The sequence below is a fragment of the Miscanthus floridulus genome, chromosome 7 (genome assembly GCF_019320115.1).
Source record: "Miscanthus floridulus cultivar M001 chromosome 7, ASM1932011v1, whole genome shotgun sequence".
NCBI classification, from domain to species: Eukaryota; Viridiplantae; Streptophyta; class Magnoliopsida; order Poales; family Poaceae; genus Miscanthus; species Miscanthus floridulus.
In genome coordinates this window covers 20,027,330-20,052,441 of record NC_089586.1, presented here as the reverse complement: position 1 = coordinate 20,052,441, position 25,112 = coordinate 20,027,330, and the positions used below count along the sequence as shown (strand labels likewise).

General features: G+C 45.5%; 3 protein-coding genes across 3 annotated transcripts in view; 2 read left to right on the top strand and 1 right to left on the bottom strand.

Annotated features, from left to right (window-relative positions):
- LOC136466684 (protein PECTIC ARABINOGALACTAN SYNTHESIS-RELATED-like) overlaps positions 1-8,568 on the bottom strand; it is a 52,968-nt gene extending 44,400 nt beyond the window's left edge. The window contains exons 1-5 of the mRNA XM_066465169.1: positions 7,076-8,568; positions 6,910-6,960; positions 6,730-6,821; positions 5,892-5,980; positions 4,848-4,967 (exon numbers count right to left, since the gene is read on the bottom strand). Coding sequence (XP_066321266.1) covers positions 4,848-4,967; positions 5,892-5,980; positions 6,730-6,801 — 281 coding nt within the window. The 5' untranslated portion in view covers positions 6,802-6,821; positions 6,910-6,960; positions 7,076-8,568. The remainder of the gene's footprint in view (positions 1-4,847; positions 4,968-5,891; positions 5,981-6,729; positions 6,822-6,909; positions 6,961-7,075) is intronic.
- A 7,740-nt stretch (positions 8,569-16,308) lies between these two features.
- On the top strand, positions 16,309-21,615 carry LOC136466683 (uncharacterized). The gene is made up of 2 exons (XM_066465168.1): positions 16,309-16,650; positions 20,926-21,615. The coding sequence occupies exons 1-2, from the start codon at positions 16,480-16,482 to the stop codon at positions 21,289-21,291; spliced, it is 537 nt and encodes a 178-aa protein (XP_066321265.1). The 5' UTR covers positions 16,309-16,479; the 3' UTR covers positions 21,292-21,615.
- A 1,048-nt stretch (positions 21,616-22,663) lies between these two features.
- On the top strand, positions 22,664-24,833 carry LOC136462742 (protein IRX15-LIKE-like). Its single transcript, XM_066461794.1, has 2 exons — positions 22,664-23,735; positions 23,868-24,833. Exons 1-2 carry the CDS (start codon positions 23,023-23,025, stop codon positions 24,133-24,135), a joined length of 981 nt encoding a protein of 326 aa, XP_066317891.1. The 5' UTR covers positions 22,664-23,022; the 3' UTR covers positions 24,136-24,833.
- Positions 24,834-25,112: the final 279 nt, after the last annotated feature.

Here is a 25,112-nt window from a genome sequence, read left to right as displayed (position 1 = left end):
TGTTTAGGGTGGCTGTAGAGTACTGCTCCACGCAGGGTATGGTCTCTGGTACAGTGGTTTTGACTTGTGAGCCTTGTCTTGCCTTTCTCCGCACGTCTTCTGGTTCCTACGAGCCCCGGTCGAAGGGACACGGGGTCGGAGTCGGAAGTAGCGCCTTGGGCAAGGCTTTCCGATCGGAAAGGGCGTCCGAAAGCGGCTGGAGGCCGAAACGAGTGCTCCGATCGGAGTGGCGGGCCCAAGGGGTTATCGAGCAGGCGTCGTTCCTTTCAGACCACGGTGTGGTGATAGTACACCCGTTACTGTAGAGGGCGCGAGTCTCTTTCTGGACCGTAGTGGTTGTCGTATGCCTGTGTCGAGTTCCGTGTCTGAGAGCTGAAGGCGGCGCCTACAACACTATTTGGACTCTGTAATGCTGGAATGGTCTAAAGCGCCCATCCCATCGTATCCTGACGGTACCTTCCTGCAGGCGTGTAGGACATGGTCCTCAGTATGGCGGTTGACTCAAATGTCATGTCGTACCCTGTGCTCATCCTTATGAAGGCGTAGGACGTACTTGTTGGGTGAGGCGGAGTCTACCCTCGGCCGTCGGGCGAGGTGGAGCCCTCCCTCGGACGTCGGGCAAGGTGGAGCCCACCCCTGGACGCCGGGCAAGGCGAAGCCAGCCCTCGGGGGTCGGGCGAGGCGGAGCCTGCCCTTAGGGGTCGGGCAAGGCAGTGCCAGCCCTCGGGGTCAGGCGAGGCAGAGCCAGCCCTCAGGGGTCGGGCGAGGCGGAGCCAATCTTCCGCCGTTCGAGCAAGAAGCGTAGTAGCGCTCTTGTCTGACCGGAAGCGTCAACGTTCGATGGTTATTAGTTCCACCTCATTGGGTACCCCGGTATTAGGCCCCCGACACACATGTCGAACCAAACCATTGTGGCGTATGTAAAGCTAAATGTCCATCAATTCAAAGCAAACAGTACTAGAACTAGAGCAGAGTACATTAGTACAATTAATTAATACATACAATATTTTTGAAGTCTCAACTAATAAAGGAACATTACAAATTTATTCGACGAGCTCTTTTTTAGTCTCTTTTGCACAACAGTTGATGAGCTCTTTTTGTATCCTAGGAGATGTCAGCTTGTTGTTCTTTGGAGCATTCTTTAGAACAACCCTGTTAACATCCTCAAAATTTTCTACTAGCCAATTGAGAACTTCTAGAAAATTTCCTTTGTTAAGAGACCCCTCACTTTCATCATGACCACGACATGCTAACCCTTGTCTCAAAAGAAACCTCAAGCACTTAAGTGAATAACTCAAACGTGTTTTGTACATAACTTTCTCTTCCGTGGTTCGCTTCACTAAATTGTTTGCTATTGATGTTCCAGTTATAGAGAAGGAATCAAATTTCTCTTGAGCTAGACGGTGTGACTTGCAAGCAGCATGTTTGTCAAATTTACTTGTATGATTCCAAAGCCTAAAGCCTCCATTCACAAAACTATTCCCACCTTTAGCTGTTTTATTCTTGAACAAATAGCAAATAAAGCAAAATGCAGCAAATAGTTTTACACTATACTCAAGCCAACCATATGTATCAAACCAACTAGGTACAAACCTCCAATATATTTTCTTGGAAAATCATGTCCTCGAGGTTGACATGCCCCCAATGCAATATATCTTTTTCTCACGTCAGCTTGATTATTGGGATTATAACTTGATATGGGAATCCTCTCCCCAGGATCATGTGGAAGTCAGTTAACATCATAAAATGCCTCTTCATTGATATCATAATCATCAATTTCATCATCAATTCCCTCATGTTGATCTTCTTGTATTACCGCTATTGGCACTGCATCTCCCATAACTTGAGGCTCTGTGCTTGCTACCTCTGGTTCCACTGTTTGCAATATCGGTGTCGAGTTACTAGCTATAGATGGTTTTGTTCTCTTTGCTGCTCTAGTCCACAAAGACTTCAAATCAACAACTTTTAATCTCTTTACTTGACTGAATCCCTGCAATTAAATATATATATGCTTAATTAAACAAATATGAATCAATTGCAAATTTGCAACAACCAATCAAAGATGAACTAATACTGTCTACTGAGGGCTAGATGTCTAGAACACCAACCTGTGGTGGTTGTGGCTCTGAACTTGTTTGAACTGTTGCCGCTGCGTCTGCGTGTGGGTGCGGCGCCAGTGTGGCTTGCTCCATCTCGTCCTCGGCGACTGCGATATCTTCCCCCAAGCCGATCGTAGCCTCCGCTTCAGATGCCTCCACGCCGGCCATAGGTTCTTCTAGGCGCATCTCGTCCTCTGAGCTCAGATCCGCGTGACGGCGACCGGCAGCCGTCCGGCGCCCGCCGGCGCCTGGTGGTGCCATAGGCGGCGGCGCAACGCAAGCGAGGAACTAGGAAGGGGATTTTTTTTGTTCGAGACGATGCAGCAGGGGGCGACGAGCGCTAGAGCCTGGAGGCGACCACGGTGCTCTGGTAATCTGGTTCCCTCCGTGACTTTCCTTCTTGGGCTAGCAGGCCGGCCTAGCTAGATGGTGCACGGGAGGAGGCAAGAAACTAGCCTTTTAACACTTTCTTGGATCAAATATACGGAGTTTGGTCTACTTACATGTATTATACATGTATATATGCATAGTAGCTGTAAATTTTGTCTCAAAATTATTGGGTGTACATCTGTATGTACACCCATGTCCACGTACTGTGTCCGCCCATGTTCCAAACTCACATCTCCCTCCTCTGTATAACTCTGTCAAAGTCGCATCTCATGTATTCGATTTTAGTTCTGCTCAATCTAAAACCTTTAGACTCAAGGGTCTGCAGCCATAATTCTAGTTTCCTATTTACTCCCGCCTGCCTTTCATCCACTAACACTACATCATCAGCGAACAACATACACCAAGGGATATCCCCTTGTATGTTCCTGGTAACCTCATCCATTACCAAGGCAAAGAGATACGGGCTTAAGGCTGACCCTTGATGAAGTCTAATTTTAATCGGAAAGTAATCTGTGTTACCATCGTTTGTTCGAACACTAGTCACAACATTGTTGTACATGTCCTTGATGAGGGTCACGTACTTTAATGGGACTTTATGTTTGTTCAAAGACCACCACATAACATTTCTTGGTATATTGTCATAAGCCTTCTCTAAGTCAATGAAAACAAAGTGGAGGTCCTTCTTCTACTCTCTAAACCGCTCCATAACCTGTCTTATTAAGAAGATTGCTTCTGTGGTTGACCTTCCGGGCATGAAACCAAATTGGTTTGTTGATATCTGCGTCGTTCCTCGCAGGAGCTGCTCGATGACTCTCTCCCATAACTTCATATTGTGGCTCATCAACTTAAGTTCCCGATAATTAGTACAACTTTGGATATCTCCCTTGTTCTCGTAGATTAGTACCAATATGCTTCTTCTCCACTCCTCAGGCATCTTGTTCGATCGAAAGATATTGTTGAACATCTTGGTTAGCCATACTTTAGCTATATCCCCGAGACATCTCCACACCTTGATTGGGATACCATCAGGGCCATCGCTTTGCCCCATTTCATCCTTTTCAAGGCTTCTCTGACCTCCGATTCTTGAATCCTCCGCACAAAGCGTCTGTTAGTGTCATCAAACGAGTCGTCCAGCTGAACGATGGTGTTCTCGTTCTCACCATTGAACAATTTATCAAAATACTCTTGCCATCTATGTCTGATCTCATCCTCCTTCGTCAAGAGCTGCTCTCTCTCATCCTTTATGCACTTGACTTGGTTGAAGTCCATTATCTTCCTATCGCGAGCCCTGGCCATCCTATAAATGTCCTTATCTCCATCCTTCGTACTCAAACGTCGGTAAAGGTCCTCATAGGTCCGCCCCTTTGCCTCACTCACTGCTCGTTTTGCAGTCTTCTTTGCCACCTTGTACTTCTCTATGTTGTTTGCACACTTGTCATGATACAAGCGCTTATAGCACCCCTTCTTTTCCTTAATAGCCTTTTGCACATCTTCATTCCACCACCAAGTGTCTTTCGAGTCGCATCCACTCCCTTTGGTCACTCCAAGCACCTCTGAAGCAACCTTCCGAACGCATGTTGCCATCTTCTCCCACATGTTGTTTGCATCGCCTTTATTATTTCAAGGGCCCTCTTCAATGACCTTTTCCTTAAAGACCTTTGATGTCTCCCCTTCTAATTTCCACCACTTCGTTCTAGCAACCCTGGCTTGTTTGTTCCCACGAGCTTACACCAGAAAGCGGAAGTCAGCCACCACCAGCTTGTGTTGAGCGACCACACATTCTCCAGGTATTACCTTACAGTCTATGCATGTTTGTTTATCCCTCCTTCTTGTAAGGACAAAGTCGATTTGACTAGAGTACTGACCGCTACTAAAGGTCACTAAATGGGACTATCTCTTACGGAAGAAAGTGTTAGCTATCATTAGATCAAAAGCTACGGCGAAGTCTAAGACTTCCTCTCCCTCCTGGTTCCTACTACCATATAACCAAACAGTTATACCTGATAACATTGCTCAATTGGCCTGATTTTAAACTGGACTGCAAAAATGACATGATATAACCAAACAGTTGTGTCATAACTCATCGAGATTTTATTTGGTGGAAAGAAAACAAGGAAAGACTGGTTCAAAACAAAAGCTAAGAATGCATGGGCAGTTGAGATATATGTCATATATAGGGACATGAAGGTTCTTTAAATTTCCCACCCTATTGAGATAATACCAGCAAAACCATAAACTTTCCTGATGATATAAAGTACCCAAATATTAATACATCCTTCATTGCCAACAGTATCTTGCATGTTGCAATATCATTTTCTGAAAGCTTCAGGTAATTAAAACAGAGTAAAAAACACCTACTTTATACTGGTAAACAGTTCATCCTCCTCTGTGAACCAGTCAGGGATATCTCGGACAATCCGTACATCATCCTTCAAATAATTTATAAAATGATCAACATCAAAGATGTCTTCAAATTTCCTGCAGAGAAGATATACGTTCTAAGAACCAAGACAATCTGGCAGAAAGCAAATAGTGTATTTAAGTAGGTGATATCATGTGAAAGTGCTCAAGGGAATTTACTTCAGTACACGATGGTCAGTATGAGACCAAGAAACATTCATACCAAATATGCATGATATTGGGAATTCCTGTCCTTGTGGCTACATGAACTAGTTCAAATATGCCAAATGATTCAATTATCTGTTGATTCTCATCAGTATAATCCGTAAAGTGGTTTGGATACATTTCCATCCAAAATTAACATAGTTTATTACCTTTCTTGTCTGTTTATCAACTACAAATTAAACTACGTAAGAACGGTGATGGATTTTCAGGTGAAATTACATTGATCTGCATTTGGTCCGATCAACTAGCACATATGTTTTTTGTTTGTTGTCCCAGTAATCACTAGTTCACTACCAAAGCACTGAAGCATCATAGCAGATTTCCTCATCGAAGGACATTATATGACAGGACAATACTACAATCACAGGAGAACATGAGAAATGAAGCACTGACTTCCAGTTCTAGAAGCATACTTTGATGTGTCAGTCGGAAATAGAATGACAGATACAATCATCTATAGATGATAGTATGCAAAATCATTCGGTGTTACAAGGCGTTTAAGCTAACAAAATTCCATTACACATATTTGGAGCAAATGTTTCAATGAAAGTAAGACCTAAAATAGTCGTCTTAGTTTTGACAACCCAAACAAGATTGCAGGTTTGATGAAAGACAGATCTGTTCATTTTTAACATTCTAGTCAAAAGTTATGTTCAGTTTATGGAAAGCTTAAGTTTTAGTTAACAAGATTTTATATGATACAATTACCTATTAAATATCGGCGAGGAAATAGACAAGAAGTATACATTAGAATCTGTGACAGGAAATAATACTTACGACTGGTCTTTCAAAATTTGGTCCTGCTTCAGAACAGGCAAAATAAGTGTTGCTCTCATTATTTTAGCAATTGCAACAGCATTACATATCTGCAAAAACAACAGATAACTGAAATTCGAATTGTTTCCTTTTGAGAGAAGTGACTAAAACCCTATTCCATTTAGAAAACTAATGGACAAGCTCAAGAAACTGGCAAGGTCTGCTAAGGGAGAACCAGACTCTGTATTTAAAAACAGAAATTTCATCTGAAACCAGCTTTAGCAGGTCACAGAAAACACACATTATCAAAAGAAATAGCAAGCCTATATTGAAGGGTTATTATAGTTATTCTTGAGCAATGAGCAGCAACCACGCTAACAGGAAAAGAAGCAAACCTAGGCTTGTATATTGCAATTAGCACTCACACACAACTAGGTGAGCAAGGCTGAGGGACAGAAGTGCATACATACAGCTATGCGTTGCTGGTTTAGTCCTCCCTCGGCATGGATAAAAATATACCCAGAGGTTTCATTCACTGATAGGACATATGCATGATATAGAAATTTATGATATCATCACTTAGCAGGACCCAGTCATGAAAGGAAACAGATGTTAGATGTGCTGTCTCATAAATCTATCATCTAACATGAAACTGCACATAACAATTGGACGAGTTCCTGAGACATAGGAAATTCAGTCTTTGCACCAGATCAATAAACACTAGTTCTGAGAGATTGAAATTTGCACAATGTAGATTATTGACCTCAAAGTGATCAGGGTTATGAATAAATTAGGGATGCAATATATGCTACATTGCTGTTTTTTCTCTTTAAGAAGCAAGCATGAAAGGTATACTCGCCTGAGGGCTCACAGCTGCGTCGCTCTGCACAGGGCTTTCCAAGATGTAGTGGCAGCACGTGGATTCTCCCATAGAGATGGGGGTTCCTTCGTCTGCACCCAAAGCAGAAAATCTTCAGACCAAATGTTCCTGAAGCGAGCACGAGTCCCAAAACCCTTGGAGCAATGAAGCACACTTCACCTCAGGGCAGTGGAGCGTGATCCCCTCCTTGTGGCACAAGTATGGCGTGTTCTAGGATCAGACGGGCAACAACAACAACATCAACAGAATGTCAGTGGCAAATCGGAATCCTGACGAGCACCAATTGAATGGCATTGGGAAGACATGGGAGGGGCCAGGAGCTCACGAGGCGGGACCAGAGCAAGGGCGCGCAGAAGATCCCGGCGGCGAGGAGGAGCGCGAGGAGGGCAAGCAGGATCCGGTAGGAGGACGAGACAGCGGGGGACCTGGGGTCCTCGAGTGCGAGGAGGGAGCGGAACGGGGACGTCAGCAGGTGGGCGCGCTTGTGGTGGTGGTGCGAGACGAGAGGGGACGAGCGGTGGGCGTCCTTGCCGTCGTCGTCGACGCCGCCGCCGCCGCGGCTGCCGTGGGTGGAGGGTGAGGCGAGGAAGGGGGACGACGCGGCGGAGGCGTCGGAGTCGCGCTTGGCGGGGGAGTTGGACGCGCGCGCCGCCGTCGAGTGCCGCAGCTCCGCCATGGCCGCCGCCGCCGCCACCGCCTCCGCCACCACCGGCCGCGGCGAGCGGGAGTGGGAGTGTGCACTTGCTTCCTGTTGGCTGACGAGCCTGTCGCACCGTCGCTCTCGCCGCTCGCGACCGTGGCGAGCTGTGGCTCCGCCTGGGAATGGATCGTGATCCACTCCCAACCCCACCCCAATCCTAAATACTTTAGCAATAAATTGATCCTGATCCAAATCCTTTTTTATGGAGGATAGTCCGATCCAGCCCTGCTCGTTTTAAATTATACCCTGCTCCAATCCACTCATATCTAGATCCTCGGGCCCAATCCTTGTACAGTATTAGGGCCCAATCCTTGTGCAGTGTCACGATCCATTCCCAGGCGGAGGTGCAGTGCAGAGCGCTAGTGCCTGCCTGCATTTCACAAATAAAATATAATATACTAAAGTGATACCTTACTTCACTTAAGACTCATCATTCAGTACAAGGGTATTGAATCATTACATCTCAGCCTTGCTCAAAGATAAAGCTACCAGTTTCCAACTGCCGAAATACCAGCTGCAATCCTAAATTCAAGAAGAAACTAACTAATATATAGCAAGCAAAGAACGCAAAACAAAGAAGAACACCACAGGTGTTGTGTCAAGTGTCAACCATGCTAAAAAATGACAGCTTGAGTTGTGTCAAGTGTCAACTATGCTCAAAGATGTTCCATTTAGCAAATGAATCGAATGAGGGCCCATTCTCAGATTTGACACGACGAGATTTGCAGTCTTTTGACGTGCAGTCATCAACAAGCTTCCGCTTCAAACACAGGGAATTGGATTCTTGCAGAGATGCCATGAGAAGCCTTGCTTCTAAGTTCTAACTCCAAACAAATATGGAACAAGAAACTAAGCCCTAATCTATACACAAGTTACAGGTCTCCCTTCATATTGACATCTTAGAGGTCCTGTATAAGACAATGAATGAAATTTATCTCAAGCAGAAAACACAGTTCAATATTCTAGAAATTGGCGAAATAATAAATGGAACATTAGTAACAGTGACGCTAGCATTAGTAACACAAAAACTAAGTGGACAAGGAAGATCAATTGCATATAGCAAACATCAATCATGCAAATAAAGGGTCTAATTAAGTTGTTTTTTAAACAATGAATATGACAACATTCCTAGTGAACCAACAGCTAGGGCACTAACCTGTCAATCATCATCTTCTTCGTCTGATTCAAACATACGTTGTCCAGTCATTGGTTGACCTGCATTGAACAAGACAAACATATTAAACCACTATTGTAAATAAAATTGGCTTTGCAATATTTATCTGAAATATGACAATTACCTTCTTCTACATCATTAAAGCCAATCAACCAATCTTTCGCACAGACTAACGCTTCAAGTGTTTCTGGAGAGAGAGATGTCCTATTTTTACCAAGTATCCTCCCAGCAGCACTAAAAGCAGATTCTGAGGACACTGTGCTAACAGGAATAGACAAGAAGTCTCTGGCCATCAAAGACAAGATAGGATAGGCATCCGAGTTTTTCTTCCACCATGCTAGAACATTAAAGTTCTCTGTCGGTCTCACAACTACTCTAGGATCATCCAAATAAATATCCAATTCTGATCTTTCTGAGCGAGTACTCGAGTTATGTGATGCAAATTGAGCAAATGCAAGCTCTACACGCCGTTTGCCACGAAGTCCAGAAGAACTCGATTCTCCCTGACTTAAAACTTCCTCTTCATATGTAACGAAGACAGGACCTGTGTTGTTCCTCACAACCCTCTCATACTCTAGATAATATTTCTTCAAGTATTGTCTAAGCTCTCTCATCTTAGCTTCCGCTTCTGCATTCTCAACAGTCAAGTAAAAGAACCTGACAAAATCAGCTTTCATTGATGGGTCCAGGACAGCGGCTATGAGAAGTACCATACTAGGCGCAGCCCAGTATTTCTGAAACTTGGTATACATAGCTTCAGCCAACTCATTGAGCAGTTCATTGGTATTCCACGTCTCATCAAGCAATACATCTCGAACTGCCATCAACATCTTCAGAAAGAGGTGGGCCGTTGGATGCCTATCCGCAGAAAATGCTTTTGTAGCCTCACTGAACTGTTCTAGGAATTCGTGAAGCGATTCAGCTTTCTGCCAGTCTAGTTCACTAGGAACATCCTGATACTGCTCTGCTGCGAATCTGTTGAGAGCTGCTTTATATTTCAGAGCTTCATTCAACATGTCATACGTAGCATTCCAGCGGTGGGGAACATCTAGAATCAGCCCCGACTTGCCTTTGAGACCTAATGCCTGAACGATTGAGTTGAATGTTTGCATACGAGAAGGTGTAGATGTGACAACCTTGATAATGTCTCTTACCCTTCCAACTGCATTTGGTATGACTTGTAATCCAGCTTGGACCATTATATTGAGCACATGAGCGGCACATCTGACATGTATGTGTTCACCCTTAAAGAACATCTGAGCACCTAGAGCAGCACGCAAGTCTCTAATCGCTCTGTTGTTCACGCTTGCATTATCTAGAGTCACTGTGAACACACGATCAACTAAATCCCACTCCGTCAAGCAAGCCGTGATGCCATCTTGCACAGCAAATGAGTTATGGGGGAAAGAGATCTGCTTGAATGCAATAATCTTCTTATGGAGCTCAAACTCTTCATCAATGTAATGAGCTGTAACTCCAAGATACCCCAGATTTTGGTTTGACGACCACAAATCAGCAGTTAAACTGACATGAGACTTCAACTTTGTAATCTTTTGATGTAGCTGTAATTTCTCTTCTTCATACAAGATCAGACAATCTGCACGAACAGTTTGTCGACCCACCACATTGAATGAAGGCTGGCAATAATTTATCATCTCTTTCCAAGCAGGATCATTTGCTTTTCGAAATGCAACCTCAGCACTAAGGAAATACTTTGCAATCAGACCTCTGAATACAACAGGATCAAATACAGAATTATCTCTATCAGACTTGTTCTTCAAAGTTGCTAAGAATCTGTCCCTGTCCTCTTGAGGGATATGATGACAATAATATCCAATATGCCTATTCAAGTGAGTTGTCCCTTTCCCTGACACAGAAGACAACTGGAGCTTGCAATACTTGCACACAGCCTTCTCAATTCCATCAACGATTTCCGAGTCAACATAAGCCCAAACTTTAGCCCTCTTTTTCCCTGACCGGCCTGACTGATCAGTGGAGATAGCATCAAGACTATCCTCAACTTCTGCTGCTATTGCTGATGAAACCCTCTCCATAATATCACACTCAGACTAATCAATTAGAGTCTCCTAAACCAATGAATGATAATCAATTAGATATGATACTAAAAGTAGAGGTTTAACAGGCAACTGTTAAGGATTAATAAATAGGTAAAGACTAAAAGAGTGTGCAGCACGGCCAAAAGAGGGTTCATCCAAGATGACCCCTCAATTATTGGGGAGGCCACTTGGCTTTTTACGGCAAAAGCAGCAGGTTAGGTTGGTCTCATGCTGCCTCCAACCAGCACACAGGAACCCCTCCCTGCTGCAAATAAAGCAGTGGTCGCCGGCCTTCATCATCTGAACCCCACCATCCAACTTATCTGGAACACGAGTGCAGGCTGCAGCAGGGATATGTGCAGTGCATTGGTTTGCGCCACACGTGTGCGTGTGATTTTTGCCAACAGTGCCAGGTTATATATATTATAAGTAATAAAAAAAGGGATGCGATTCTAATGCTGTATAACCATATCCAGCAGATTTTGCATATTGCAAAGGAGAAAAGCATGAGAGAAGAAAATACTAGTGATGCTGATGACAAGGAAATGTGATGACAGAACAAAAGGGAATGTCTGGTTGGCTAGCCAAGCCAGTGGTGAACGCTGGTGATGCACAGCACCACTCACCACTTTCTTCATTCAGATCAGCACCAGGCACAGCAGGCAGGGGGGCGGCAGCCCTTCCCCTGCCTCACTCTAGATGCACTAGTCCCACTTGCACCGCTAAAAAAAAAATCTAGTATTCAGTTTACATCACGATGTGCCACCCACAGGTAAAGAAATCTAATGCAAATCACACTACTACTAGTCTATTAATGCTAGTGGCACCAAAGCTATTAGCTCTCCCTCTTTTGCTTCACGTCTCATTCTACTTCAGTTGACTGATTGGACAGTCATCAGAACATTGGCGTTTTTTCTATGCATCAGATGGACAAAAAAAAATAAAAAAAAACATTCAGATGAAACAGGGGGATCTGATCAGAGGAAATGCTCACCTTAGCTTGTGGAGGTTGAAATGATCTTCAAGATATCCAGAGTAGAGCTCCATCATAACATGCTCAAAATGATCTCCCTTAAATCAATACTTATTACTGATCACCTCACCGCATGTCTGTCAAACAGAAAGTAGTAGTTCATTTACCAAAACAAAGAATAATAGCTGAAGGATTCGTGCAACTTGAAGGTTCAGCATCTACTCTTAGGTTGTCTAGTGTTGAATGAACATGGAAGAAGATATGGTCTTAGAAAAATACTCTTAAGATACGATCATTTAAAAATACAAATGTTTGATCACTTACTTTGATTGGTGATTGCTTTATTCGGGTGACAATATAAAGATTCTCGTAAACATGGGTTCATAAGTGCTATTCCAGACTTACTGGAGAAGCCAATATGATTGGCTATTCGTTTTGTATACTTGCAGTAATTTGCAGTCATCCAGAGTAAGAAGGCAACAACAAATTGAGCATGATTAACTAAAGTTCAAACAGTCATGAATCATATTTAGAAGAACACAGCAACTGAGAAGCTAACATGTGTTAGACCCAGGAAACCATGCCTTATTGCTTTCAAGTTTCAACCTAGCAGGATTGCAGGAACCAAGAGATAAACAAGCAATATTTGGCAAGCTCTAGTGTGATGCCTTCCTTGTTGCTTCGGAAAAAACAATTTCTAACAAAACACCAGTTATTATCTGTTCATCACCTCTTATCCACATGAAGAGAAGCCACAGAACAGAATTTACTTGCTCCTTACTAAAGATCAACACACACTGATGAACAAGCAAAACCAACGAACAAACTTAGTAGGAAACTTAATACCTGGTTGAAGTTCTTCCTTCAACTAAGGATAACGGAGGACGTCAAATCGCCAACACAAGGTTTCTCACAGTTGTGCTCTAGCCCAGCTCCAAAGGACACTACCAGTTGGCTGCTTAATACATTGAAGGAAGCGGAGGTGGGTACCTGCTTGATGAAAACACACTAAATATGAATAATCTCAAACAGACACTGCTATATGACACCAAGTATATGGCAGAAAAAGGATCCAAAGCAGCAATCACAAAATCTAAATATAGTTAATCCACTCTAGAGGTGGGTTCACCGTTCACCCTAGCTCCAAAGCAGCAACCACGAAACGGCCGGCAGCTCAGGCTAGGTGGTAGAGGAGCGCCGGCCCCTGCCGAACCGGGGCGGGGCCTCACACGGATCGTTTCGTTTGAGGTCATCACCGTTCACCCCAGCTCCCTTTTTTTAGGCGGACCGGAAATATCTCCCATCTCTTCGTTTTCTTTTGCACTGCGCTCAGCTAGGTTCTTGGTACAATCTACCCAATGCCCTTACTCGATCTACAGCAAAGACTAAACTGCAAGTAGATAGACAGAGGGATGGATTAGTTGTTACCTTGTGGACTTGGCAGCGGAGAGGCGTCCTGCGCGCTTGCCGACGGATCTTGCCGACGGATGAAGAAGCGATGGGGCCTGAGGAATCGCTGCTACCGCCGCCCTGAGGAAGCGATGGCGACGGATGGAGAAGCGATGCCGCCGATGGAAGGATCGGACACCGAATCGCTGCTGTTGCCGCCGCCGCCGCCGCCGCCCCTCAGCTCCCAAGACCCGCCCCACTCGGCCACCCCTTGACTGCGACTCTGCGAGGGAGACGCCAAAGGCAAAATCCGTTTTCAGATCCTCGGGCCGACCCTGTTCAGGCGATCCGTGCGACGACTCGGGCCGTATCTACGGCCCAGCCTTTTTACAAGTCAATCCAATCCAACTCGATCTTTTGTTTACATGGCCCATATGCAATCCGTAAAATTAGGCCCGTGAGTTTGGGGGCCCTTTCGGCCTTTGGGTTTACACGATCCATTCCCAGATTTAGCTGTGGCAGACCAGCGCCGGCGGCAGGCTGTCAGTGAGTGAGCAGCATGGCATGGCGGCGGAGATGGGCCGAGTAAAGGCCTGTTTTCTTTGGGCTTACTTCTTTTAAAAAAGTGATGGGCTTACTTTTCTAAAACCTCCGGATTGTGTGATATATAAACTTGCCACATGCGCCCTAGTTCATATAAGAAACGAGCTTTTTTTTAGAAAATATAATAAACGAGCTTTTGCCAAAATTTTAACCAATTATTGGCCAACCCAATTAATCTAGAATAATTTTTACCTCTAGCTAATCTAAACAGGCTCTAAACTGTATACCCAATAATTTTATTCCCCTAATTGATGATGGAGGTTGGGTCAAACTATACTAGCTACCAAGTGAAAATTCGTGAGTAGTTAATAATACATTTAATGCTATGTAGGGAGTAATATAGTTTTAGAAGTATCCATAATATAACTTTTTTATCTTTATTATCACACGACACAACCACTCATGTTTCTGTCACACTTCGTTTCACTATTCAAGTATTCATCTGTCTTACTCGATCATCAGCAGTAACCCCTGTATGCAAATCTATCGTTTATGCTGCCATAGTATGCACATCTGACTTATTTGTCATTAACAGATGTCATATTATGGTTTATAGCACTGAACAAACATAACCTTATCGATGATATATAGTTTGATTACTTAACTTTTCTAGGCGTAAAAAATATTCAATGTATCATTGTCGTGAATGTATAGATATCTTTTTTTTGGATTTTTCTACCATGCACTTGGGTGAAAGATTTCTCCTTGCTAACTAAAATCCAACCTATTGGACGTAAGACGAGCAACGCTGATCAACTTTCCATTCTTATCTACTCCCACACCGCCTCGCTTTTTAATTTCTGACCATCCTCTTTTTCTCGAGCACTCTCTCCCCTTCTGCCATTGGCGGATCTTGCTCCTGCCCACACATCCCAAATTTAAACCGTTCTCACCCACCTCTCGAACTTAGCGTTTTCCCCCCGCCAATCCCTTGTCGGTCTTGGACGGATCTCATCACTAGATTCATGCCATCATCACCCCTCCTAGTCAAATTGGGTGGTGGTCAAGAAATCAATCGTGGTGGCCAGTTACGAATCTAGCACGAGAGCTTTTTTGGATGGGTGGTGGAGGGGGGATTCAAGCCCTCCTTCCCCTGTGTGAAACAATGAGCCTCTTTCAAAGCCAGCCGCCCTCTCACACACAAGCATGCACAAAACAACTTCTATGCATGGATAAAAAAGGGCGAAGAGAAAAAAAGAGGAATATGAAGAAGGGGAAATAAAAGATCAAAGAGAAGTGCCGAATGTCTTAACCGGCCATCCTATATTTGCTACCGGTAGTTGTCGCCACCTTTCCACCGTCTAACCGGATCTCCCATCATTGCCTGTGGCGGGAAACGTCCTTGTCACCCTGTTGTCTCATTTACCAGTGCCACGTGTTAATAGTTTGGGGCGGGCAATGTTCTCGCCACCTTGATGTCTCATTTACCACCGCCACGTGTTACTCGTCTGCGGTAGTCAACGTCCCCGCCACCTAGGTGTTTCAATTACCACTGTCATGTGTGTTACTCTGATGTTCCGAAGCTCCGCTCAGGTTTACCAGAGATAGTTACACCACCTCCTTTTATTTACATCTTAAACCCTAAGTCCCTCACATAGCCTTGAAAGTTCTATGGAGGACTATAAAACATTTTTTTAGAAAAAAAGACCAATCTTGTCCGCGTGTAACATATAGCTAATCTGATCTTTTTTGGATGGTGGTGGTCAAGACATCAATCGTGGCAGCCAGTTGCGAATATAGTGTGAGAGCGTTTTGTATGGGCGGTGGAGGCGAGGATTCAAGCCCTCCTCCCCCGCATGAAACAATGAGCCTCCTCCAAAGCTAGCCTCCCTCTCCACACACAAGCACACACAAAACAATTTCTATGTATGGATAAAAAATGGCGAAGAGGAAAAAAAAGGAATATGAAGATGAGGCAAAAGAAAAGGTCAAAGAGAGAAGTACCGAACTGTCCTAACCGGTCATCGTATATAGAGCGTGCTTGGTTCCAGCGACACATTGCCTCGCCTTGCCTCACTGCGTTCGCGCAGGAAACGACGACCTTACCCGCTCAGGCGAGCTGTCAAGCTCTCCCACGTGAGCGAGGCAAACCTCAGTAGCGCGGTCCTCGAGGAGCTTGAGCGAGGGAAGCAAACACACATCCTTACTCGCTATCCTCGCTCGGCAAGGTGCCACTGTGCCGGGCGAAGGATCCAAGCGCACCCATATTTACCACCGGTCGTAGTCGTCATTACGCTTTCACCATCCAACTCGATGTCCATCACTAAAGGTGGCGGGTAAAATTCCTGCTACTTTACTGCCTTATTTTACCCCCGCCATGTGTTGCTCGTTTGTGGCAAACGAGCAACACTCCCGCCACCTTCTTGTCTCTATTACCACTATCAGTACTCTACTGTCTCGAAGCTCCATTCAAGTCTACGAATAGTTAGGCACCTCCTTTGCATCTTAAAACCTAAATTCCAGTCTCTAGCCTCGAAAGTTCTACGAAGGACAATAAAACCTTTTAGAAAAGTCTGTTCGGGTGTGTATACAGCTAATCTGGTTTTTTTATGTCGTGCAAGCGCAAAATATCTCAATGTCATCGAAGTACTGTCACGTAGGCGTTTTATCAAGGAAAACGGTCGGCAGCTTCCTTTGTTTCTCTAGAGCCTGGAATCTGGAACTAGACCAAAGACTCGACAAACCATAAAAGCCGCCACGCACACCTGGAGGAAGCATCTGGAGGCGTGGCACTGGCACCGCAGCCGCAGCCCCGCAGCCGTCGCCCGCCACACCAGCAGCGAACTGTTCCCCGCGGCGGCGAAGCACAGGAGAGAGGCGGCGAGCGAGATCGATGGCGCTGCCGATGGACCCGCCCGACGTCGAGATGGAGATGGACCCCGCGCCCCAGCCTCCGGCTGCGGCGGTCGCTCCGGCGCCAGCAGCGGTTGGGGAGGGGTGGAGCATGCTGTCCCGCGCCCGCGGGCTGCTCGAGGAGGGCAAGCCGTCCCTCGCTCTGCAGGCGGTGAGAACCCTCCTCCTCTTTCCCCTTCTCCGTTCGGTCTCCATTTCACGTGCTGTCGTCTCGCGTTCGTCTCCACCGTCGCCCGGCGTCCGGCGATGAAATGGGGAATCCGTGGGGTTTTTTTCCCGTCACGTATCGTACGTATTGGAAGCTGATCAATCGCGTGGTTAGACGATCGCGGATTTGCGGTAAATTTCCCCTGGTTCGATCTCATTCTGGGCCGTGCTTCAGATGGCGTTATCCCATCCGGCTTTGAGGTTTGGCGCGGAGAGGCCCAAGGGAGGTTTAGGTGTGATCCGTTCTAGGTCTTAGGGTTTGGGATTGGTTAGGTACGATTCATTCTAGAGGATGGTGCTACGGGTAGGTGCTTAGGTGCCTTGCTACTTTTGCAGCTATCCCTTTCGAATCTCTTGTCTACCTGTTTCTTGGGCAAGCGAAAGGAGTATTCTCGAGGTTCTCCTCAAGAAGGGAAGAAAGGAAATCGTGGCTTTATGCACACACATCTTAACTACTGCTTTTCTCCTTTGCCTGGAGCTCTTGTGTAACTTATTCTTATGGAAATGAGTGTTTCCATAATCCTCACTTGCACTATGCTGTTTGCTTGTGGTCTTTTAAGCGCATCATGTCCACCATTTCAATGTGTGTTCACCATCGAATTTCCAGTGGCACAGCGAGTAAGCACCAAAGATATTGCTGATAGGCACATATAGTTTCCGAGTAGTGAAAAACTGTTGTGCTGATCATTGTCAACTCATCTATCATATCCCCTCGCTGTACTGTTGATTCATGTGTTCTGGCTAATTAGACCGTGCAGTTACGCCTAGCTCTGTTGGCATTGCATGCATTGCTGATTTGGGATGTATGGTGGGTTTCCAATACAGTCCAAGCCCTTTCCGTTAGAGTTTTATCTGTTTTTTTTTTTTCAATTCTGAACATGAACGGTCCGGAAAATTCAATGCCTACCATCAGTAATCCTGTTGCCCATATGGTTTTAATTAAATACTGGCGATGTTTGGTTGCCTGACTTCTCGCACTGGCATAAGGTTAACTTTTTTTAAGGTCCATTGTAATTCTATCTTTTTCTATGTGTACTTTATATTTACTTTTCGGTCTTATGAGAATATATGACACTCCTCTAAAACTTAGAATAAGGCATTGTCACTTCCATATCTCACTGAATTGGCCCTGTTCGGCATGGCAATGAGGCATGGAGTAGCATATCCTGAAACTTTTTTGGGTGGTGGCATATTGTGAAAATACACTTTTCCTTCCCCTCTATAACATGGAAATTCATTAACTTTTCTTTCTAGCTTACTGTGGGATTTTAAATGTTCTCGTAACTCTTTGGGTATGGTCTGCGTTTTATTTGTAGAAGTTTGTAGACTAAAATTTTGTTTGTGATGGAGAGTTCAAGGCTGCAATGCATTATCTGAACACCATTGATGGTGGTCCATGTAAGGGCCTGCTACTTAAGCTCAAGCAGCCAAGTCAAATCGAGCTTTAAGAGGTCTTATTTCCCTCATATTTTTTTCTTTCACAAGGAAGGCCAACGGAGGGGCCTCCCTGTGCCAATGCCGGGGATCGAACCCGGGTCACCGGCTTGAGGGCTGGGCCGGCTGGCTCATGGAGCCACTCAACTCACCAACTCTATGTGGTGAACTTTACTAAAAGGGGTGTACCCAGTGCAGAGAGCTCCCGCTCTGTGCGGGGTCTGGGGAAGGGTGTCAATGGCAAGCCTTACCCTCGCCTGTGCAATGCGAGGAGACCGCGACTCGAACCCGGGACCTTCCGGTCACAGGCGGTAAGACTCTACCGCTTGCACCAGGCCCGCCCTTCATGTGGTGAACTTTACTAGTTAGCAAATTTACGTTCCTGTTGATTGAACATTAAGAGTTCATCAGAGACCATATTGATTTGGATAAAATGCTTAACACAGCGGAATGTGATCTAGACTCAATGGCAGCTTGGGCACACCTTAACGTGCTGCGTGATCTTATATTTGTGTAAAACTGGTGGTGTCCTATCCCATATGTACAGGGTGCAGTTGATAATGTTTGTTCTTCTATTTAATATGAACCATTTTGGATTAGGCCTGTTAAAAATGACCATCAAGCCTTTTTATAGGTGAGCATCTCCAGCAGTCCCCCTTTCCTGACCCCCAATGAGAAAAAACCGTTATTTTGGAGATCTTGTAGCTCCAGCAGTTTCCCAAACCCAACCCCAATGAGAAAATAAAATTCTCAGTCCCTCAAATCATAGCCTCCCACCTAGTGGCGGAGCCAGGAATTCGTGGCTGGGTATGCCAAATGTACAAAATTTTGAAGCAAATATGTAATATAATGGACGATAAATTATAATGGCCATAACATTTAACAAAAAATCCATAATAGTAACCAAAGTACAAGTTCGAAACATAAATAATTAAGAAATATTACAAAACAGTAACGGCTACTACAATATAACTCTACGATCCCCTTGTTGGAAGAGATTGATATCCTCATCTTTTACTTGACTGAAGAATTCCCTCTCAATAAATGTAACCAAGCAATTGTTCAAATATTCATCACCCATTTTGTTCCTTTGCTTGTTCTTCACATAATTCATCGTGGAAAACACTCTTTCAACACTAGCTGTGGCTACGGGAAGAATTAGCACCAACTTAAGAAGCTTGTAAACAACATAATATTGTTCCTCCAACTCTAATGCATCAATTAGTTCCTCAACCTGAGCCATTCGAAGCATTCTCATCTTTTTACAAGAATTGCCAAGAACATTTAACAAGATAGCAAGCTGTCCAGAAAACCATGTGCAATCCCCACTCTCCTTAGCAAGTGCTACCTGCAGATTGTTCTCAATCTCAACAGGAGGAGGATTTGGTGTAGATGTGGAGTTTTTTTTTTTCCTTTGCAGCTTTCTCCCATAATGCAAATATGCTGCTAGTACCCTTCTTCTTCATCTAGATTACAATTTACAAAGAACTGAATGTTAGAAAATTACTGAACAAAGTAACACGCATCACAGCAGTAGCAGGAACAAATCAATTAGAGGAGAAAAATGAAATCTTTACCTAGCTGCCTGCTGCAATTGCGACGACGATGCGCTGCTGCCTGCTGGTCACCGCCTCACCGGTTACCGGCCGCCCGCCGCCGCAGCAAAAGCAGATCGAGATGTGCCGCCGGCCGCCGGCAGCCCGCTGCCCGCAGCAGCACGCCACTGCTTGGGACGGGAATCGTGACTTGTGATCGAGACGAACAGGATTACGGGAGTCGTGACTTGTGAATGGATGCCGACGCGTGGAATTCTGGCCGCTTGGGCCATGGCCAGGTTGGCCTGCTCGCTGCTACGTTTGTGGACTTTTGGTCCAATTAAAAAATAGAATATACATGTATACTAGTATATGTATTTATTTTTTGTACCAAAATCTTAAGCATACCCTTAGCGCCGCCAATGCTCCCACCCCTCAAATAAAGGGGAGACCTCTCCTCCCCCAATCCACTATTTTTCTCATTGGGGATTGGATTTCCTCGTTCTGCTGGAGGGAAGACCTTCAAAACCCCAAAACACGTTTTGTATATCCCCCAATAACTAGTTTTTGGGGTTGGAGTTTTCTCCTACTGCTGGAGATGCTCGGGTAAAAGTAGAAGGTAGGGTTGGGAAAAGTTGAAGAAGAAAGCCACAGCCCACAATTAGTGTTTGGTACCCTCATAAAATTATTTGAGTCTACTGTACTAATTTTGCACAGGAGTACAGTGCAATATAGGCCTAAACAAATCTTACTCTATATGTATTAGTGTGCGATGGTGTTGGAATTTCCGTATCTTGTTTGGATTAGACATGTATTGTATATTACCTGATGCCTCACATGGATCGAACGAAATGCACGTCTTCTGTGTGGATCTGAGTAGTAGGCTAATTACTTCTCAACTGCAACAGCACACTCTATCATTAGAGCTTCCTGCCTGCACTCTAGCTATGTGCCTATGTTAGTGGAACTGATTTTTTCAGACCAATATTTACGCAATATAAGATTATGCCTTAGCTGTTGCCTGTGGGATCCTATGATTGCGGTGATGTGTCCCTCATAATAACATTGTAGGATATGTTCTGGTAATGAATCAAACATTGGTAATGTGACAAGCATTCTGGTCTATTGCAATGCATAATTTCCATTTTGAGTTCTTCTGGAATCTTGTTGTGTTGAGACTCATTTATCTAATTTCATGACCATTTCATCTGTATGTGTTATATTGATTCTCAACTTATGAAACTATGCAGGTTCTCTTGGCCATAAGATCTCAAGGTGGTGAACAAGCTCTCATGCAGACAATGAACCGAGCGCGTGAACTATATGCGCAGAGATTGCAGGCCACTCCTAGTGTTGATGAGCTTGCCTCTTTGCTTGCCCAATGTGCCATAGCAGAGGCTCAGTCATCAAATACTAACCCTCCACAAGGACCTGGGTCAGACCCTGTCGATATGCTGAATTCTGATGAGGCCTGCATTCTTGCTGAGAGTGGAAGGAAGCAGATCATCCTGGATGCGTTTGCTGATGGGAGCAGCTTCATTTGCTTGAAATGTGGCGGGCTCTTTAGCACATCTCGCAAGGACGAGCACTTAGCCTACTGGTGCGGGACTGCATGATCCTGGTTACATCTTGCTGTGGTTTATCTATGGTCACACCTGGCAATGAACCGATGATCATGATACCCGTGAGATTTTGTAAAACCTTTGTTCTGTTCCTATTACTGCTTCTTTACTGCAGGGATGCCAGAGATGCATCTGTTAAGTCGTAGTAAATACATTGCCGATGCCTAACTTTATGAACGAAAGTTTCCATCTCTATCTGTTGTATTTTTCTTGTGCTTTCGGCTGATGGAAGGTGTTGATATGTTTGGCATGGTCATCAAATTCCAACAGTTGAATGTCGAAAGAATGTTCTTGCGGTTAGCTTCGACCGCACAAATACTGAAACTGGATAGAAAGTATGGAGGAACTGGTAGTATGCCCCTTCGCTTTTGATTTTTCGAGTTGAATACTGGCTTTAGCAGTGATATTCTTTAGAAAATCTGCAAAGAAGAGCATTGCCATCACTACCTGCTACCATAAAAGGTTCGTTTTCGCGTCCCTCTGTCTGTTTATCAACTAATCTTCTGTTTGGATGAGGATGACTAACCCATGCTTTTATGGTATTGTTACTGGCGTCGGTATGTTGCGTCATCGAATTACTTCCTGTAAATGTGAAATGGTTCTGGTCCTTTTGGACTGCACAGGGAATGGGGGCGGGCGATGCGTGTTTCATGCCCGGTTTTGCCGAGGCTTCACTTGAAGGCAACGGAGAGAGAAGCTGAGAGCCACCTCCTATCTGCTCCTGCCACGCCTTAGGCCCTATTCGCTTCTCTTATAATTCGTACTTTTTAGTTTGTTTTTTTAGCCGAAACAATATTTTTCTCTCGCAATAAATCTGCGAGAACAGTATTTCGGCTTATTTTTTCAGCGAAGCGAACGGGCCTAAGTGTTTGCTGCTGGTAGCATCTTGCGATCAGTCAAGGAATTCCAATCTTCATTTGTTAGCGCAGTTTTACTCACCAAACCTGATATGCTCAGCTGGCTGCTTTTGTTTCATATACGTCTGGTGGTGCTCAGAAAGCTGCCGGCTGCCCTTCCAAAACCGGTCTTCTGTTGCTTTTTGATGATGCTCTTGTATCATCACTCATCAGGCAGTGGCAGATTGGTACTGTGCAATGCCACAAACCATGGGTCCTCACTCTGCCTAAAAAAGTGTCATGACTAGGTTGTCCGGGGAATATTCACATTCATCTCATTCCAATTTTTATGGGCCTATTTTCAACTTTGAAGGATCTTCATTTAGGAAACACAAGAGTTGAGAAAAAAATATCGCATTCTAATTTCCAAACGATTTTTTGTTGTGCTCTCATTTTCATTTTTTTCAAAAACAGGTTAGAAAGGAAATGTTATAGTTAATGTTGTGAGAAAGATTTGGTGTCAAAATCAAAAGAGCGGCATCAAAACCTACCCAAATTTGAGCCACTCTGAAGCAAAGCCTTGCAGGTTGCAACCCTCGAGCAATTTTTAACCTGGTTTGCTTTCCTACCAAACATGCCAACTACTAATCCAACATAAGCTTATTTAACTTTGCTTAATTCAGCTAGCTTGGCATGCTGTCAGTCCCTCTCAACCCCCATCCCATCCCAACCTCCATTCCTTCCTCCCTTGCCAACTCTGATCTCTCACCTGAAAATGTCAGTGTGAGTGGCCATTCCATCTGCACAACATCCTTCATCTACTAAACCTTGTTAGCGTTCACTCCAGAGTCCGGACATACACACGAGCACACAAAAGCCAGAGGCGGAGATGATGAAGGCAATGGCGGGGCCGAAGCTGCTCGTCGTCCACACGCCGTCGAACAAGGCCCTGAACGGGATGGTGCCCACGTCGCCGGCGTCGCCCATGCCGTTCCTCGGCTGGTCCCGGTGCCTGTGGCTTGTGGTCTTCCTGGCCTTGTTCACCTGCGTGTCCCTCCTGACCGTGTTCTCCACGGCGCGCGCCTCGGCGGGGGAGGCGTACCAGGCGGCGCCCTTCACGGTCAGCGGCGGCGCCGGCGCCGCGGAGGCTGGCCTGCCGCGGTACGTGTTCGACGCGCTGGTGCATTACGCGGCGGCGGCGGGGAACTCGTCGTCGAGCATGCCGGAGCCGGACGTGCTCGCGATCGCGTCGGTGCTCCGGCGGCGCGCGCCGTGCAACCTGCTGGTGTTCGGGCTGGGCGCGGAGACGCCGCTGTGGCGCGCGCTGAACCACGGCGGGCGCACGGTGTTCCTGGACGAGAACCCCTACTACGTGGCGCACCTGGAGGGGAAGCACCCGGGGCTGGAGGCCTACGACGTGGCCTACGCCACAGCGGTGCGCGAGCTCCCCGGCCTCCTTGACGCCGCCCGCGCCGCGCGCGCCGCCGAGTGCCGCCCCGTCCAGAACCTGCTCTTCTCCGAGTGCCGACTCGCCATCAACGACCTCCCCAACCAGCTCTACGACGTCGCCTGGGACGTCATCCTCGTCGACGGCCCTCGAGGGTACGTGCCAACGCACACGCACCATTGCATGCATGTCGGATACTCGGATGCCGCGTCGTCCATGGTTTCTTGGATTGATTAAGGAAAGAGGCCAATTCATTAATTAGCTGATGATTTTGTCATGGTGTGAAGGTTCACGGAGGGGTCGCCGGGGAGGATGTCGGCGATCTACTCGGCGGCGGTGATGGCGCGGACCAAGGGCACGGAGACGGAGGTGATGGTGCACGACTACGAGCGGGAGGTGGAGCGCGCGTGCGGCCGGGAGTTCCTGTGCGACGAGAACCGGGTCACGGCGACCAGCACGCCGTCGCTCGGGCACTTCCTCCTGCGCGGCGGCGCCGCCGTCAACCGGGAAGCCTTCTGCGGGCCGCCCGCCGCTCAGAAATCGAAATCGAACTAAGCGACGAGTAGTTACTTCTCCTTCCCCCGTTTAGCCCCAACATGCTCCAGTTTTGTGATGCATGCATGATGCGTAAAGAAATGTTGATGCTTGTGGCGATCTGTAAAATTGAGTTCTTTGAGCGATGGTCTTCCTCGTCCAAGCAGAAGGTAAATTGACAAGGAAAAAGTAATGAACTCGCAGAATTGCGTCAATGAAGCATAGAGATAAGTGGTTCCTTGTGTTCTTTTCGAACAAATCTTGTGGGCTGTGGTGGTCCAATGATCTCTCCCATATTGTAATGCTTGACGTGCCAACACATTTGACACACTTAAGAGAAATTTTGCACTTTAATTCTTATATACCCAACTATTTGAAAAGAAAAAAAAGTCTACATAACCCCCAACTATTATAACTTGACTACTTCACTACAAACCTATAAAATCAGGTATTTAATCAAATCACCTTTGCAAAATCGTTCAAATAATCCCTACGATGGTTTTGCAAAGTAGTTTTGCCACGCTGACGCGATGAGGTAGATTTTAATGCTAACATGAACGACTGATAAGTGGGCCCGCTTATAAGTGGGTAGGTCTTTACCCATGTTTGGGCTATTTAGGTTTGGGTTTAGGACCCACAGCTTATAATAAATTAAAAAATGAAACGTCCTTATCCTTCGTCCGGGCCTGGCTGTTTCGTCCCCAATCGGTCTCCTACGTCCTGCTGGAGCAGCAAGCAATTAGGGGGTGTTTGTTTTCCGGGACTAAAGTTTAGTTCGTGTCACATCGAACATTTGGATGCTAATTAGAAGGATTAAATATGAGCTAATTAAAAAACTAATTACACAGAAGTAGACTAATTTACGAGATGAATCTATTAAACCTAATTAAGCCATCATTAGCACATATTTACTGTAGCACAACATTATCAAATCATGGACTAAATAGGTTTAAAAATTTCGTCTCGCAAATTAGTCGCAATCTGTGTAATTAGTTATT

What these genes read in the sequence shown, in the direction of transcription:
- LOC136466683 (XM_066465168.1), top strand. Translation starts at nt 16,480, where the DNA reads ATGGCGCTGCCGATGGACCCGCCCGACGTCGAGATGGAGATGGACCCC. An exon ending in CGTCCCTCGCTCTGCAGGCG is followed by an intron (nt 16,651 to 20,925) that starts GTGAGAACCCTC and finishes GAAACTATGCAG; the next exon opens with GTTCTCTTGGCCATAAGATC.
- LOC136462742 (XM_066461794.1), top strand. Translation starts at nt 23,023, where the DNA reads ATGATGAAGGCAATGGCGGGGCCGAAGCTGCTCGTCGTCCACACGCCG. An exon ending in CTCGTCGACGGCCCTCGAGG is followed by an intron (nt 23,736 to 23,867) that starts GTACGTGCCAAC and finishes CATGGTGTGAAG; the next exon opens with GTTCACGGAGGGGTCGCCGG.